Below are 17,537 nucleotides of genomic sequence, written 5' to 3'. Positions count from 1 at the left end.
CATCACACCCTTCAAAGCAGATCGTGGCTGACTGAGATTTGCAACTGAACAAAATGCAGATCAGAAGTGACTATGGAGCTATGAGCTCTAAATGAGACTTCTGTTAGCTCAGTCCCTACCCACAGTTTTTGGGAACACCATGGGAGATTATAAGAAAAGGACTGTTATGAATGTCTTTTGGATGTGACAGGACCATTGCTCTCATGAACTCCCAGCATCTCTGGCTGCACAAGATCAAGGCAGTCGTATTCCAGCATGGATGGGGAGAGTGACTCACAAGCCCTCCTACCCAAGAGCTGTTCATAGTAGGTGCTGCTTGTGGAAGGAGACTGGGTTATCTTGAGAGGCAGGGCCTGTCTTAGGTTATCCATACCCTGGGTCTGTGAACATCCTGGTAACAACAACTTCACTCAGTGGGCTGTAAGCTAAAAATATATCCTATGACTGTATATGAAAAAATCAAAGAGTAGATAAGTTTAAAGACTAATTCTGTCTATTTTCCAAGCTACGTTTTAAGAATAAGAAGAAATAAAGTTCCAAAGTCCTGACCTCTCTGGTAATGACTCAGTATTGGTTGTTGGAATAAGTGCTATGAGACTACAAACTCAAATATCATTTGAGTAACGACTCAGCTGGGAAATCATCATGAACCAGAACCGTTGTCCAGATATCTGTAATATGTTATTTTTAAAGAAAATCACAGCTACAAAGTATTTTCTACTGAAATAAATACTGTTTGGAGGAACATAAAAAATAAATGTACCCTCTTAGTAAGAGTTTTAGATGATTTAAACATCTTGTTAATCTCAGTGTATAAAAGTCTTAATATAATTCTTAGAACTATCTTCCTACCAGTATTTAGGTTTACTACCTAAAATTATTATTACTTTGGTAACTGAAATTTAATTTAACTTGATCCAATGTAAACATAAAGCTAGTGACATTTTACATAAAATGTAAAAAAATAATTTGAGAAATGGATTCTTCTGTGTTTTCTTTTGAAATAATGTTTGTTTTCACCAGTAAGATACAAACTAATTGGCTGTTCTTGGCTCTAATAACTAAGAGGTCATCAACCTTGAGGTATTTGTAGAATTTTAAGGGTAATAGCTAAATTCTAGTGACTTGGAGTCCATCTGGGGTGGGGTGGGGTCAGCAGGGTAATGGCAGGCTTACCAGGGTGATGGTAACTGAAAAGGTTAGGAAAACATCTTTAGAAAATACAGATTAGTTTTACAAAGCCGGCTAAGCACGTATTATTTGTTTGTATGTGTACTGACTTGTTTTTTCATTATCCAGAGCCATCTAAATAAATACTTGAATGTTAACATAATCACATTAACAAAATACTAAAACAGAGATTAGCTCTCAGGCTGCTATCCAGATGTAAGTATAGGTTACAGAATTGGGTTGAAGGAAGAATAAAACACAGCATTACAGTTTTAATTCTTGCCTACTTATTTCCCCACGAGGACTGCTTTCATTTGTAAATTTTTTTGTTTATTGAATTTGTCATTTGGACATTTGTTCTTTCACACATATGTATGATCCATTTTGGTAGCTCTTTCTGCCCCTCTTTCCTGTTCACCCTGCCCCTTCATACTACTCTCTTTTCTACAGTCAAGTCTCTTGTCTTTTTCTTTTCTTTGTTGTCCCTTTGGGTTGACCAGGGTCACCTGTGTGGACTTGGGATTGGGGCCAAGGTTTGAAGCCTGTGGATCCAGCCTTGTGTGCACATCCAAATTTCTTCATTCAGAACTACACCCTTGTTATCAGAAACCACACTTAAAGGAACTTTGAGCTTCTACTTCATCCCACATAGAATAACTGTCATCAAATGATCTGATCAAATCAACTGCCACAAAAAAATTCATTTACTGCCTCATAACCCAACTCTTTCCCTCCTAGACAAATAATCAACACATTCCATACCCTATCACTGAGATATGTGCACAACCATGTTAGTCATTCTTCTACTTACTGTTCAAGGAAATAGAACAATCAAGATGCCCCTCAGTAGAAGAACCAATAATGAGAGTGTTGTGTGCATACAAAATGATATAGTGCTCAGTTATAAAGAAAAATGAAATCATGACATTTGCAGATCTATGGATGGACTGAGAATATATAACACTAAGATAGGTCAGCCAAATTCAAAAGAAGTCCATAGTTTCCCTCATGTAGATCCTAGTCTATATAACATCTAGAAAAGAGACGAAGAAAGGGTGATCAGGTTACAAGAAAGAATGAAATCCAGGCATAAAGACAGATGTAAGTATAGATTACAGAATTGAACAGGAGTTGTATAAAATGATACAAAATACAAAGCTAATTGTTTTTCTAGTCTCAACTATTTTATAGTTTTCATTTGTTTGTTTTGGTTGTGTGTGTGTGTGTGTGTGTGTGTGTGTGTGCTGCACTAGTCCATAAAAATGTAATTGATGGTGAAAACATGAAACTTTAAGAGAAGTTCTGTGGCTTATGAATAGCCTCTCCTTACATTCCCTAGAGGCACAGACTGTGGAACTGAGAAAGTGTTTGCTTGAGAGGCTCCCTTAATCCAGCCGTAGAGTTATAAGCTTATAAGGTTATTACAGTCACATGATACACCCAAGCATGAATTATCACGAGGGAGTGCTATCTTGCCATTAAAGTAGGATATGGTTATTAGTATTGCACCTCAGTAAACACATTTTGTTTTAATAGACTGCCATAGAACATACTTATGCTTTTTAAAATTTTGTTCTTAAATCGTTTGTATTTTGATAAATATAATTCATTTTTCATCAGAAGGGTTTATAGTATTAATTCATAAGAAAATTGTTGGGAATCTACAATAAATAATAGTACTATGTAGAATATTAAAATTTGTGCCATATACTTAACACTGATTTTCAGAAAAAGTATACAAGTATGTTTCATGCTAGAGTATACTGAGCATGCTCCTATCCCAAAAGCAGTGAAAAGAATCATACTCGGCTATTAAGAGGGAAAGTCAAGTAAGACATTTACCTGGCTGAGCACTTAACCCATTAGTGGTACTATAATTTATTTCATTTGCTACTCCGCCTAAAATTGGAATGATCACATGCTTTATATTTGCAGTCTTCTTGTACGTTTGCTAGTTGTCCTTTATTTTTAGAAGTGCCCTGGATTGAACTGTACAAATTCCGATAACCATGTCTGTAACGTACAAAGTGCCATTAACCTAACTCAGGCATAAGGAGCACTAAGGAGAAGGACTTGGGGGATAGAAGAATAGAGGTGAATGGACATTGTGACTGACAGACGGCTTTACTCTTTCTAAGCCAGCAAAACTGGAGACGGTCTCCCCCCACCGCCCCCGTGTGTGTGTGTGTGTGTGTGTGTGTGTGTGTGTGTGTAAAAAGCAGGCACAAAAATAAGCAAAAGTATTTGAAAAGACAATAAGTCTGAAAAAAAGCTAAGAGTTGAAGAGCAGAAATTTCATAAGTGAAATATTAAGTAGCCTCAGCAACTAGAACATATAAGGATGGAATTATTCTAGTCATTCAAAACAGTAGTATATGCTAAGTGCTACTGTTTTCCTGTTCTCTGCTAGGTAACAGGAAAGTTGGAAAAACAGGTATTTTTTTAAAAGAAAATATAATAATAAAGAAAAGAAATATATATGAAATTATAAATATCTTAGATTATGTTTAATTTTTCAAATGTATATTTTTGTATTACTGTTTCTGGTTGCTTAATAATATACATAGTAGTTTGCAAGTAGAAAGTATTCATAAGAGTGGAGAGCAAACTCAGTGGTTAAACAACTGTCTAGCCCTGAATTCAGTGCCCAAGACTAACTCAAAGAAGAAACAGAAAACCACATGCTACTTAAAAAACAAGACATGGATACATGGTTTGTTTTAGATAGTAACAATGAATGTTTGTAGAAAAACTAATTTGTTCTTATTTTAACTTTATATACAATATGCAGTTCTTTTCTGCTAAGTGAAGAGGAAAAAAATGAAAGTTTCAGATTATATTTCATGGTTTACATTCTACCCATTCTAGAATGTTATTTCAGAAATAATCTAAGTGGGAACAGCTGTGCTTTGGAGTTTGGACTTGTTTCTTTTCTGGAGGAATTATATATGCATGCAGGGAGGTAGCGTGAGATGGGAAGCTGGGAAGCAGGTGAGAATCAGCTGCATTGTTTCATGAAACACACAGCCTGGAAAGTAATTGTTACCATATGTGTAAAAACATGATGCCTTTGACCCTGACTCACCGTGTGAAGACAGGTATGGAGTTTTTCCACCCAAGGCATTTTGTCCAGAGCTCAGTAGGTCTTAGATTTTGGACTAGAATTGTTCATTTTCCATAATGAGGAGGAAATGTGGGGCAGATTTCTTTTTTTTTTTTTTTTTAGACAAAGGGACCAGCCCCTCTGTGCTCTAATTTTTTTTTCATACACTGTTCTTAAAGCCAAGAGCTCACACCATGCAGCTGTGAGCTGTGGTCCTGGTGCTCTACAGTGATGAGTTCAGTGCTTGAGTTGTACAGTGAGATCCAGTCTCAAAAATACCCTGAGAGATGGTTTTCTCGGTGTTAGGAGCTAAGTGAAAAGTAGGATGGCTAGAAGGAGAATTTTCAACAGAAGACAAATAATTACCTGTCATACTTTAAACTACTATAAACAATGTGTTTCTGATAGGTTGTACACATTCTCTAATCCATAAAGTTCATGACAGAGTTTAATGTTCATTTATGCAATCTGGAAATGATACTGAGAGTTGGACAATACACTGCTTTAAATAGTACCATAAATTTTGTTATTTCCACAAAGATGGCAAATAAGGCATCATCTTTGGCATTATTTTAATTTTTAAGACCCTAAAAATGTATTATACATAATGTATGTAGGGTAAAACATAAACTCCAGTTTTTTGTTATTGAAAGTAGATTTTATGTACAATGTAGTATGGTTTTCTCTCTCCCAGCTCCTCCAGTATCTTCCTACCCAGTCAAATGTACACCCTTTTTTTTGGTCTCTTTTAGAAAATAAATAGGCATCTATAGTAGTAGTAGTAGTAGTAGTAGTAGTAGTTGTTGTTGTTGTTGTAATAGTAGTAGTAAGTGAAAGAAAAACAAACAAATAGTATAGAATGAATAAGTGAACAGAGGAAAAAAGAGCACAGGAAACATATAGACATAGACACACATATCCACAAACACAGAAATCACATACAAACAAAAAACTGGAAGCTATAATATAGAAGCAAAAAGACCTATAGGGTTTAAAAACTACAGTCACATGAAGCTTTATGACACTCACACGCACACAGACTTCCAAAAATACGATTGAGTTTGTTTGTCTTGGTCATCTGCTGCTAGGCATTGGCCCTCCTTTATGGGATGTTTGTATACCCAGAGAGACCCCACTGGAAACGACTAATATTCTTTTGAAAGTCCTTATCATTTGGAGATAGCTTCTAGGCTAGGGATGAGACACGTGTCCACTTCTCTTTCACCCTGGCACTGGGACCTTCTCTGGCTTAGAGCTGTGCAGGCCCGGTGTGTGCTTCAACAGGCTGTCGGGTTCCTTGGTGCGCTTCATCCCTTCTTCCTACAGCCTTTCTTCCTCCTTTTCAACAGAGTTCCATGGAGACATCTCATTTAGGACTCAGATTTCTAAGCTCTCTTATTCCCTACCATTTGTCCAGTTGTGGGTCTTTGTATTTATGAACTCTAAATTCCAAATACTGTATCTTATAAGATCCCTACTTTGCTAGTTACCTTACTGTTTTGAAGAAAAAAATGTTAACATTATTTGGAAGAACTTTGATAGGAAGGAAAAAATCAAGTAAGGAAAACATGCATACATATATATGAAAATCTCTACTAATCCACTGTGTGTGTGTGTGTGTGTGTGTGTGTGTGTGTGTGTGTGATCAAGAGATCACTTGAGCCTGTAAAAGTTTAAACACTTGTGAAATCTAGAATTCAGATCTAACAGGACCTTTAGATTGTACTGTATAACCCAATTTCATCAGTGACTCGTATATTTTGGGTCTAAATCGTCTGCCATGAAGCTTGAGGGATAGCTACTGCTATTTAAACTGCCACCATAGGATCTGGAACTATATACTGTTTGTACCCCACGAGGTCTTAAGTCATCCGTCTGCCCTTCTTGTTCCTCTGGCTATTGAAGGGCCTTTCTTTTCCTCCCTAGTTGTTTCCTGTGCTTCACATAGCCGATGAAAACTCGCTACCTAATTGCAAGTTTGCCAGAATCAAAGCAGCCACAGTGGTTCACAGAATTGTGAAGTATGTTCCTGCACCAAGTCTTATAATACAGTCTTTGTTCAATTTATTCTTATAGAAATAATGGCCAATTTCTCAGGAGTGTAACTGTATGGAAGAATTAAACATATTTAATTTCAAGAATATTCTTTATTGTTTATAGTATTGGAGGGATTTTTTTGAATAACCCTTATAATAGTCTTATTGTTTACATATAAAGAAAAGTCTTATGCATGTATCATTAAGTGTATAGCTTTCATAAGTAACTTATCAACGTAGTTATATTTTATCAATTTGAAGATTGTGATTACCAGCAACTCAACAGATTTTTATAAATGTAATGTAATTTTAAAAATTTACCTGAATAAGGTTATAGGACTACAGGGGACTAGCAAGTTCTCCAAGTGAACGCTGTGTGAGTGTGTGTGTGCATGTGAAACAAAATTAACATGGAAATACTCGATAGTGTTGTGTACTATAGTTAAGAAGTCTATTATATATGATTTGAAATGGAACAGATGACTTTTTATTTCAATTAAGTGTTAGTATATCAAGGTCTTAGCTGAATATATAATCCACTTATTAAATTTCTTCTCTAAAAAGAAAAACCATTTTTTAATTTGTAGTTTAAAGCTATTGTAAACCATATAGTAGCCAAGGTGCAGAACAAAGCTAGACAAATCTCTACACTTTAGCCTTAAAAAAAATGTTGCCTTTACATAATTGTTTATATTTTTGATTTACTCAGGGTGTACTCATAAATTTTGTAGAGAAAATTATTATATTAGTTAAAATGGCACCTGTTCAAAATTGAAACAGTCATATTATTTTAATGTTTTTATTCAGCCTGAATTTGGGACCAACAAAGATGACTGTCTACTTCATAGTTCTGTACTGAACTCATGATTATACTTCCTATCACATTTTCTGTTGTTTTGGAAATGAAGAATACTTATAAATACTTATAAACAATAAGAAAATTCAGTGTTGTAAAGAATTCCATCTTATTATTTATTAATTGTTTTCCTTTTGTTGATTTAAAATGAAATTCCAAATGTATTGACTATTTAGAATTAAGTTAAGTTCATTCTTTCTTATACAAAATGTTCTCAAATTCTAATATGTGGTTCTTGGCTATGAAAAAAATATTTTCACAATAATAAATTGCTATTTCTGTTTTTATTTGTTTGGTCTTTACTTTTCTCTGTAAGTGTAGAGTGCTCTCAGAGGCTTCCTGCTGGGATACTCTACAGAAGTTTAAATGAAGAAGCAGCTGTTAGACTCCACTATATACCAGACATTAAAACAGTTCAAGAAATAGAAAACATGGCCTCACCTTTTACTGCTGTTCTCAGAAGCCCTATACTTATTTAAAGGTAGTAGAAATGGTAGTATATGGAAGTCGCAAGCGTTTCTCCTTTAATATGGAACGCATAGACATACCAACATCAACAGCATTTCTTCAAGCCTACCTAAGACAAGACTTCCAGAGCATATAAGCTACAGGCGAACTGTTCTTTCTGCATGGGAGTTTCACATGTGTTACTTTCTGTGTGCTTTTTAAACCATGTCCCTGTTTTTAGGTTGCTTCAAGCCTCAGGAAAGATCAGATTACTTGATGTTGGCAGCTGCTTTAATCCATTTTTGAAGTTTGAAGAATTTCTAACTGTTGGCATAGATATTGTACCTGCTGTAGAGGTATGTGGTTTTATTTACAGACTGTTTTTAACTTGTATCCTTAAAAAGGAAAAGCACAATCTTTACATTCTTAAAATAGCAAAAATATACTTACTTTCTACCAACTAGCAAGTCATTTCTGATATGTTTAGCATTTAGCTAACCAGTATTAACATATTTTATTTCCTTTGGTTTGTACCTTCTGTATATCTAGAAGGCAGGATATGGAAATATGCTGTCATAAAAATCATTGTAATTTAAAACTGAAGGTTACAAAGATGTCTGTGTATCTGCATTGCTTAGGTTCACAGACGACTGCCTTTGTACTGAGTCTCCTGTCTTAGCCTTCCGCCTTATTTTAGGAGTGCTAAGGTTCTAGGTTGTGTGCATCAGCTTTTCATGTGAATTCTAGGGATAAAACTTAGGTCCCCAGGTTATCATGGTGAGTGCTTTTACCCATGAAGCCTTCACCTAAACCCTGTATGCTTTCTCATGCCATTTTTCTGTAGAGTTTAGTGTCTGACATATTTATCCCTTTGTTGTGTTTTCTTTAATCTTTGATGGCATTAATTAAATTTAATATGCAATAAATGCTTCAAGGCAGAAGGTTTTTAAGCGTAAAAATAATGTTATCATTTTTAAATGTTTGGATTTAGTACAGTAAAGAACATTTTACTGACCTTTAAAGAATGCTAGCATCATTGTTCATATACAAAGTTTATTCATCGCTTACACTTCTGTCACTGCAACACAGCACTTGACATGTGTGTGTGTGTGTGTGTGTGTGTGTGTGTGTGTGTGTGTGTGTGCTTACTTGGTTAACTATTGATAATAAACTGAACACAAATGTGAGGAACATTAGAAATGAATTATTCTTGTATGTTCCTACTCGAATTAAATTTCAAATAAGGATCAATTTTAAATAGAGCTTTAAATTAGCCCTAATTTAGTGGTGTGTGAGAGAGTTTATATATATTTGTTTGCATGAACAGAATGATGATTAGAAATTTGGGAGACTTAATTGCTCACGTTTTTTAAGTTTAGTTGAGGACAGGGCATGGTGGTACACATGTGCAGTCCCAACACTTGAAAAAAGAAGACGGGTTTAGAAGCCTAGTATTAGCCTTGAACCACTGGAGACCTTGTCTCAAGTAAATAAAAAATGAATAAGTAAATAGAAAGAAATGAAAATCTTTGTAGAGTTAGAAGGAATAAGTAATCAACGCTGAATTCTATATAAAAGCTGTGAGATGTTAAATATCATGGCGTGAATCTTGTGTATTAAGGTGTACATATTTTTGGCATTCTTTTTATTTTACTATTTTTTCTTTTTTGAGGTAGGGTCTCACTATGTCACTCAGACTGGCTTCCAACATACAGTCCTTAGTTCAGGTTCCTGAATTCTGGGATCACTGGCATACATATCACCCTGTGTAATTCTCACCTTCTCTGTTGTTGTTTTTGTTTTACAGAGTGTGTATAAGTGTGACTTCCTGAACTTGCAGCTTCAGCAGCCACTCCAACTTGCACAAGACGCTATAGATGCTTTTCTGAAGCAACTGAAAAATCCTATTGATTCTCTTCCGGGAGAACTTTTTCATGTGGTTGTTTTTTCTCTCCTTCTTTCCTATTTTCCATCACCCTACCAGCGATGGATTTGCTGCAAGAAAGCCCACGAGCTGTTAGTGCTGAACGGTTTATTGCTCATCATCACTCCCGATTCCTCCCATCAGAACCGGCACGCCATGATGATGAAGAGCTGGAAGATTGCTATAGAATCCCTGGGCTTTAAGCGCTTCAAGTATTCCAAATTTTCTCATATGCATCTCATGGCTTTTAGAAAAACCTCCCTTAAAACCACAAGCGACTTGGTTAGTAGGAACTATCCAGGGATGTTATATATTCCTCAAGATTTCAACAGTGTAGATGATGAGGAGTACTCCAACCCTTCCTGCTATGTCCGATCAGATATAGAAGACGAACAACTAGCAGACGGTTTCACAGAGCTCCCTGAAGCTCCCTATGATTCCGATTCTGGAGAAAGTCAAGCCAGCTCCATCCCATTCTATGAGCTAGAGGATCCCATCTTACTTTTAAGCTGATGTAAAAGCTAAAGCCCTTCCATTCCAGATTCCTAAAGTAAATGCTTACACTAATCAGAATACTAACATGAACTCAGTATTTAAAACCTGGTTTGCACAGAAGAAATGCAAACATTTACAGAGTTTGCTATTTTTTCTACTTCTGGATTTCAAAATTTATTCTTATATAGGAAGCTTAAAGTTTCATGCAGAGTGACTTCTGTCTTAGCAGAAGCCACTGTTACATTAGCATTTTGCATTAAGATTTAAAAGGTACCTTTTCTCTCTTTAGTGCTGTTGTAAAGCCTAATTTACTATGTATTTCCTTATTCAGTTTAGTGTTGACTTTCCGCCCTTGTCCTGAGGAACCTTAAGACGTGTAGAAAGCTGTAGATTGCACTTTGATGACTCACAAGTTGAATATGTCACACGTAGGCTGGTGTCGTTGTTTGTGGTGCACCTGTCTTTTCTTTAAATTGTTACCTTTGCAGAAAACAGTTTCCACTCAGTTTCATCTAACAATCCAGTATTCCTGAACTTTTTGAAATTGGTGACAAATGTTTATATTAAGCTCATTCAGAAACATTAGATATTGGAAGAGATATTTCCCAAAGTGTGTATTCTAATTAACACAGAACAGCAAACACCATTGCCAAAGTAGTATTCCTATGACGTTCTTAATGATTTAGGCTTGGGTGTTCAGAATATTTACCTGTGAAAGCTAATTTTTATTTTTTTAAAACTTAGGCTGCATTTACAGAATGTTCTGTTTAAGCAAGAAGCAGTGTATAATACTCAGTACTGACCTGGAACACCTTTGTGAAAGGGTTTGCACTTGTAAAAGTTTATTTTCTGCTGTGACCAACTCAGATAGGGTCCTCACCTGTCCGTTCAGGTGGCGCTGCACTACAAGTCTGGAATTTCATTAACACTTTTGAGATTAACCCTCTACTGAAAATTGCATAAAATGGTCTTGACCTTTGTCATCCTAATTCTTTCAAAGCCCTAGCAGAAAGGTTCCTTTGACAGTATAAACAATTAGCTGGCTGTGGGAAACTTCCCTTTCCACATTGATACATGCCTTTCTGCGTCTCTGAGTTAGAAGCAAATGATTGACTAGAAATCTATGTCCAGACAAGACAAGTCTAAACACTTATGAACATGTAGTCCACTTTGTCTTGTCCATGCCAGCAATTGTCATGTGTCATGTAAACTATCGTTTTAAAGAGTGCCACTGTGTGGATTTTTTTCAAGTGGTTATTACATTAAAATTACCTCATACTGAGGTTTTTGCACTGAAATATCACACTTTCAGATTTCATGGTTAATGTTGTGGGAGTGTGTGTGTATGTGTGTGTTGTGTGTGTGCATATGTATTTTTAAAAGAAACTTGCATTTTCAATAGTTGATCCTAAATTTCATAAACTGCACTTCTTTACTCTGGTAAAATGGATGTTTTGTGCTTATTGTGAATTGCTATAGTTAACTTTGAATGTCAAATTTTATTTAGAAATACATAAGCTTACACTTTAAGATATGTGTTCATTGTATGTATCCAATATTTCATGTTCAGTTTCACATGCTAAATTAATGAAAGTAACTTGATTATGACTAACTTTAGAAAAGCCAGTTGTCTAGATGCAATAAACATTAGTTGTTCAAATATGCCATAAGGAACGTGAAAATGTTCATTTCCTTTCAGTAACGCATAGTCCAGTCACTATTAGAGTTTCCTTTCGTTTAGGCACTACAGGATAATGGTTTAAAACTTCTTCAGTGCCGGTTGTGATGGCGCATGCCTGTAGGATTTGCTAAAACTTCTTCAAAAGAAAATAAAACAAAAGATTGAAAAGGCACTGTGTTCAGGATAAAACAAAACTATATTCTGGTAGCGTCTCTCTTACCATACTGTTTTCTTGTTTGTTTTGTTACTCATTAAAATCCTAAGAGCAAAGGAAACAATACACCAAATGAAATTGCTTTGAAAGAAAATGAAACAGTACTTAGGAAGGTTAGTCTAGGTATCACCTTTGAGACAACTTTTATGTCACAGCAAAAATGTTGGTGCTATAAATTCTTCTGATTGTTTACTGATATTGAGTCTGCTTTTGGTCCCAGGTATGCATGATATTTGTTAAGTAGTACTTTAAAAATCTCTTTATAAGAACTACTACTACTTAGTATAAATTAATTTGATTTGATGTCGTTTTTTTACTGTAAATGCAGCTTACTCAAATTAGAACTTACACCAATACATATCCACAAGGCCAGTTCAATGTGTAAGTGTTGAAATATAAGCAGTCATTGTGGGGTGAGGTCAGATTATATAAGTAATACCCAGTGGAGTTAATAGGTCCTTCAAATATTGTATAGGTACGCTAAAATTATTTCATCTGGATATCGATAATTTAAGGGACTTCCTGTCTCATTCACACCATTTCTCCAGAATAACTTGGTATTTCAAAAACATGATAATTGGGCTGAGTGCTGATGGCTTAAGCCTTTTAACCCCAGAACGTGGGAGGCGGAGGCAGGTGGATCGCTATGACCTGGAGGCCATAACCTGGTCTTTAAAGCATGTTCTGGGACATCAAGGCTATATAAAGAAACCCTGACTCTGAAAATCCAAAAAACAAAAACAAAAAAGGAATGAAAAGAAAGAAAGGATAGAAAGAAGGAAGGAAAGAAAGAAAAGCCAGATGATCATGTGGCTAGTTGGGCTCATCAGGATCGTGAACAGATCTAGTGCTTTCACCGTAGCTGCAAAGTGGCTGGAGGCCGAGTACCTGAAAATGTACGTTTGTGTTTGATGTATTTTTTCACATTTTGTGAACAAAGCACATTTATTAAAAAATTTAAATTTTCTAATACTCTTTGTCTGTTACTTGTATATGAAGAGCTTTTGATCTTTGGTGTGTTTTGCTAAAATTTGAATTGTTGGGAATAATTTAGATTTTGACTTTTAGAAATTTTCATCTCACCTGGTCGTGTCCCTTCATAAGTTCATTCCCACAGATCCAGAGAGTGCAAGTGACTTCCCATTAACAAATGCCTCTGTGTTCTTTATGACACAGCAGCAGACATTCTCATTATGTCCACCATATGTAATTGGTTCACAAAGCAAATGAAATGTGGCCACAATTATTATAGTTAAGGATATACATCCCTTCAGGGTATATTCTGCTTTCTCATGAAAGACTTTTTCAGGTAAATTGTCTGTATTTACCATGTACCATATGCTGGGAAGCAGGTATTGAAGTGATAGTCTAGCTTTCTTGGAGATTATATATCATAATGAAATTATATATATATATATATATATATATATATATATATATACACATATATATATATACATATATATATATATGTATGTATGTATATGTATATATATATATATATATGAATGAAAAGTATCTTTGTATGTGAGTAATGATGACTTATTGATCCTATAGGTTTTATGCATTACTTAAAATCCTTTATTTATTTCCCAGGGAGGAATAGAAGTTTTGAGGAAGAAGGTTTTAAACATTGACCACATGTGCAAGCATGCATGCATGCACAGATGCATGTGCACACGCACACACAAACACACACCACTATTCAGCAAATTGCAATCCTTGCCATTCCAGAAAAGCACAAGCTAAACAGGTTTTCTGATTCTAAAAGAACTGAGAATGCACTAGAGGACTTGTCCATTTCCCACACTTGTCTGGGTTGAGTGCAGCAGCGGCCCTCCTCAGTAAGCAGTCAGTGCAGTGTAGATTTAAGGTCTGGGATGGGAAGATTGCTCGGGAACAGAAAATGTGTGCAACACAGACAAGGCCCTAGCTTCAGTCTCCTGCACTACATTAAAAAATAAAATAAAAGCCAATTCTTATCAATGTTTCAAATTGTTAGATAATACAGGTAGAAATGATAATTCTTAATCATTTCACCTTTATATTATCATCTGTAATAATGGAGAAAGTCACATGTTCCACTATGAACACTAATATCCCATGGTATTAGTGGAAGTGTACATTGGGCAATGCTCAGAGAGTAGAAATTTTACCACAGCAACAATTGCAGTTACTTTTAGGCCCTATAAATGAAGTCTCCTTTAGTGCTAGGTTTCTTAAACAATCATAAAGTAATTTATTTACCTTTAGCTTTTATTAGAATGTAGTATCTTAAAATAGAGTGCATTGTCCTAAAGTAGGTTCACAATTTCAGAAGTTCACTATGTTTTGAGATTTGATTTCTGTTGTAAGATCTTAACTGTGTAGTCTAAGATGAGGTCAGACTCCCAGGAATTCTTTGGCCTCAGCCTCATAACTTAGAATTGCAGCCATATGCCACCACACCTAGCTTCTTAGTTGAGATAATATTCCTGTTATTTATAACTAATACTTTGTATTTAACAGAAATAAAATCCAATTTAGTGTTACTTTTTAAAAGAGTTTATTTTCATGTTTGTAAGTTAGGGATCATCATAGAAATCCGTTTTCGCTTCAGTTCATTAGAGGGACAGAGCTTTGTCTCCTGTGGTGCTCCGCAGCAGTGTTTTAGCTCTTGAAATGTCAGAATCCATGACTGGGCTAGAGTTTCCACTCCATCTCGATTCCCTGGCGAGCAGCAAGTTGCCATCACCCAGCTATGACCAGATCATCTCAGCTATCCCATCTAGGAACCAATTCCACTCTCCAGCAGTCTTCATCTCTAAACCTTATGTGCATAACTGTTTCACTAAGATGCCCAGAATACAACCGAATAGATTCAGAAGAATGGAATGTTAGGACTGGAAGAAAAACCCAGTTAAACAGATCTATAAAACACAACAAGGAAATACAATATACAGCTATCAGCTACAAACATTCACAAACTCCCAACTCCCCTATAATGGAATCCAAAATCACAGAAATAGCTGAAATGCCTAATACAGAATTCAGAACCTTACTTTGTAAGAGAATTAACAACATATAAAAGAATCAGACACTTGCCCAAACTAAGAAAATCTGTCCAAGACTTTGATAGGATAATCTCCAAAATGAACTTTAAACAGTTACTGGAGAAGAAAGTCTGAAATATGGAGGGGACATTATTGAACAAGAACCAAACAAAGTGACTGGAAAGAAATGGTCAATAAAAAGCATCAGAAAATATCAACAGACAGTACCATGCAGAAGAATGAGTTTTAGGGAAAGGAAATAATATTTTACAGGTATGCATAGGGGGAAAAATTTAAAGAACCTGACTAGTATTTCCAGAAAGTTTAGGACACCTTCAAGAGTAAGACTCTTGAATGTAACAGAAAAGTAGAGATTAAAATCAAAATAAATATGCTCTTAAATAAAATACAGCAAAAATTCCCGAACCTAGAGAATGAAGTAGACATCCAACCACAAGAGGCATTTGCAATCCCAAATACATATTTCAAGAGAAGAAACTCTGACACATCACAATCAGTATGTCAAAAAATGAAATACTAAATGTGGTAATAGAACAATGACCAACTAACATACAAAGCTAGGTATCAGAATGATTTCAGGAATTTAATCAGCAATCTTAAAAACTAAAAAAAAAAAAAAAAAACAAACACAGAATGGGGTTTCTTTTAAAGCTCTGAAAGTATGAAGCAAGAATGATATGCCCAACGAACTTTCAAAACAGATGTACATATAAGGAAATTTCAAGACAAATGCTATGTCAAATAATTCATAATAACCAAGCCAGTGTTGCAGAAAATTTTGAAAGGTATTCTCTGTTGACAGTAGGAAGAATGAAGCTTCTATGAGAACACATCAGAGGGTCACTCTAGGAAAGAACAAATGAAAAAGTACCAGGAGTGAATCATTTATGTCTAACACAGCAATCGAAACTAAGGGAGAAAGAAAAGAAGTACCAATAATCCAAAAAAACCAGAGCATCACCTAGCAAATCATGAGACATTAGCAGGCTCCTTTCAGTAATCTTTAAGTGGCCTCAGTTAACCATTAAAAGAGATGCAGAGCTTTCTGGATCAAGACAGTAGCCATCTGGTTGTTGTTACCTTGATGAAGTACACTAGCAAAGACATATAAAATCTAGTATCAAAAGATGGAGTCAAATTGCCAAGCAAACAGACACCACTATCCCCATATCTGACAAAGTAGATTTCCAATCACAACTAATCTGAAGAGATAAAGAGGGGCACTAAGTATAAAGGAAGAAGAGTCCAAGAAATGTAATATTTGTAAACATTTATTCACCAAAAATGAATCTATAAGGTCTCACCAAAATGTCATCCTAAACAAGTCCCAAACAAATCACAACCAATAGGCATGCTTAAGTCACTAAATAAATAAAAAACAAGCAAATAAATTGTGGGTGTGGGGGGTTCCCTCCATGTATGTTGGTGCACTACATGCACATAGTGCTCACAGAGGCATTTGGAAACTATTCTCCGAAACTGCATTTTGACTCTTTGTGATGGAAATAACAGGAATCAGGATAAGACACAACAAAACCAAGTTTTCAGAACAAAGGAGATGTATTTACCCCAGAAGGACAAAGGACAGGGAATAAGGTAGACAGGAGATAGAGGTAAAGGGAGAAGAGAAAGGGAATAAACAGAAAAGGGGAAGGGATATTTACCCCAGGGGAAAAAGAACTGCTTCTGGATAGAGAGAAGACAGACATGGTCCATAGGCCGATAGCAGTTTATAAAGGGAAACTATGTGGTAGGGTAAGTTAATTGGTTTTGATTGAGCATGTTAATTAAGTGTAATCAAAAAATGAGCTTTTAATTGCTGGACTTCAATACTTTGATAGCTGGACGTTGGTAATCAGCCCAAGAGGAAGAAGTGGCTAATAAAGAAATAGAATTTAGTGGCCAGCTTTAGGAATGTAATCTGTGGTTTAGGAATGGGCAAGGGCATGGCCTGCTAAAGCTGTGTTTGTCATGTTCAGGTCTGTCAGAGCTCTTCAGTTATTTTCTGTACTGGTCTCACATCTGTTGCAAAGAAATAGTTCCTTAATGAGGAACTGAGAATTGTCTGTGATTTATCTGTGAATAAGGACATATACTGAGAAAGTAGTTAGGGGTTATCTGGTCTAGAAAGGCAGTTGTAGGTTTTCCAGGGTATACCCATATGTATATGACAGCAAAGGAAGAAAAAAAGCTATGATTTGAAAGAGAGCAAAGTGTGTGTGTGTGGGGGGGGGGTTACATGTGAGGTTTTGGTGGGAAGGATGTAATTGCATTATAATTTAAAAAAATGTTTTTAAAAAGGCTAAAGTACACCATCAATTGTCTGAACTTAATATGTACATACAGGATATCTACCCAACAAATAATATACATGTTTTTCTAAGTGGCACATAGTACCTCCTCCAAAATTGTTCATGTTATGAGTCATAAATCAAAGTTTAATGAATAAATTTGAAGCAATAGTATGTCATTGAAGAAATCTGAAGAAATGTAAAGATACCTAGTGTCAAACAGAAAAGAAAATACAAGTTACCAGAACTTCCAGGACATAGCCAAGA

General features: G+C 35.5%; 1 protein-coding gene across 1 annotated transcript in view; it reads left to right on the top strand.

Annotated features, from left to right (window-relative positions):
- The window catches only part of SAMTOR (S-adenosylmethionine sensor upstream of mTORC1), a 50,498-nt gene extending 37,639 nt beyond the window's left edge, over nucleotides 1-12,859 (top strand). The window contains exons 4-5 of the mRNA XM_080936409.1: nucleotides 7,854-7,968; nucleotides 9,420-12,859. Coding sequence (XP_080792535.1) covers nucleotides 7,854-7,968; nucleotides 9,420-10,049 — 745 coding nt within the window. The 3' untranslated portion in view covers nucleotides 10,050-12,859. The remainder of the gene's footprint in view (nucleotides 1-7,853; nucleotides 7,969-9,419) is intronic.
- The last annotated feature ends 4,678 nt before the right edge of the window (nucleotides 12,860-17,537 follow it).

The sequence above is a fragment of the Micromys minutus genome, assembly GCF_963924665.1.
Source record: "Micromys minutus genome assembly, chromosome: 23".
Taxonomy (NCBI): Eukaryota; Metazoa; Chordata; class Mammalia; order Rodentia; family Muridae; genus Micromys; species Micromys minutus.
The sequence above is the reverse complement of the archived record's forward strand: the minus strand, read 5'-3'. Positions and strand labels throughout refer to the sequence as shown.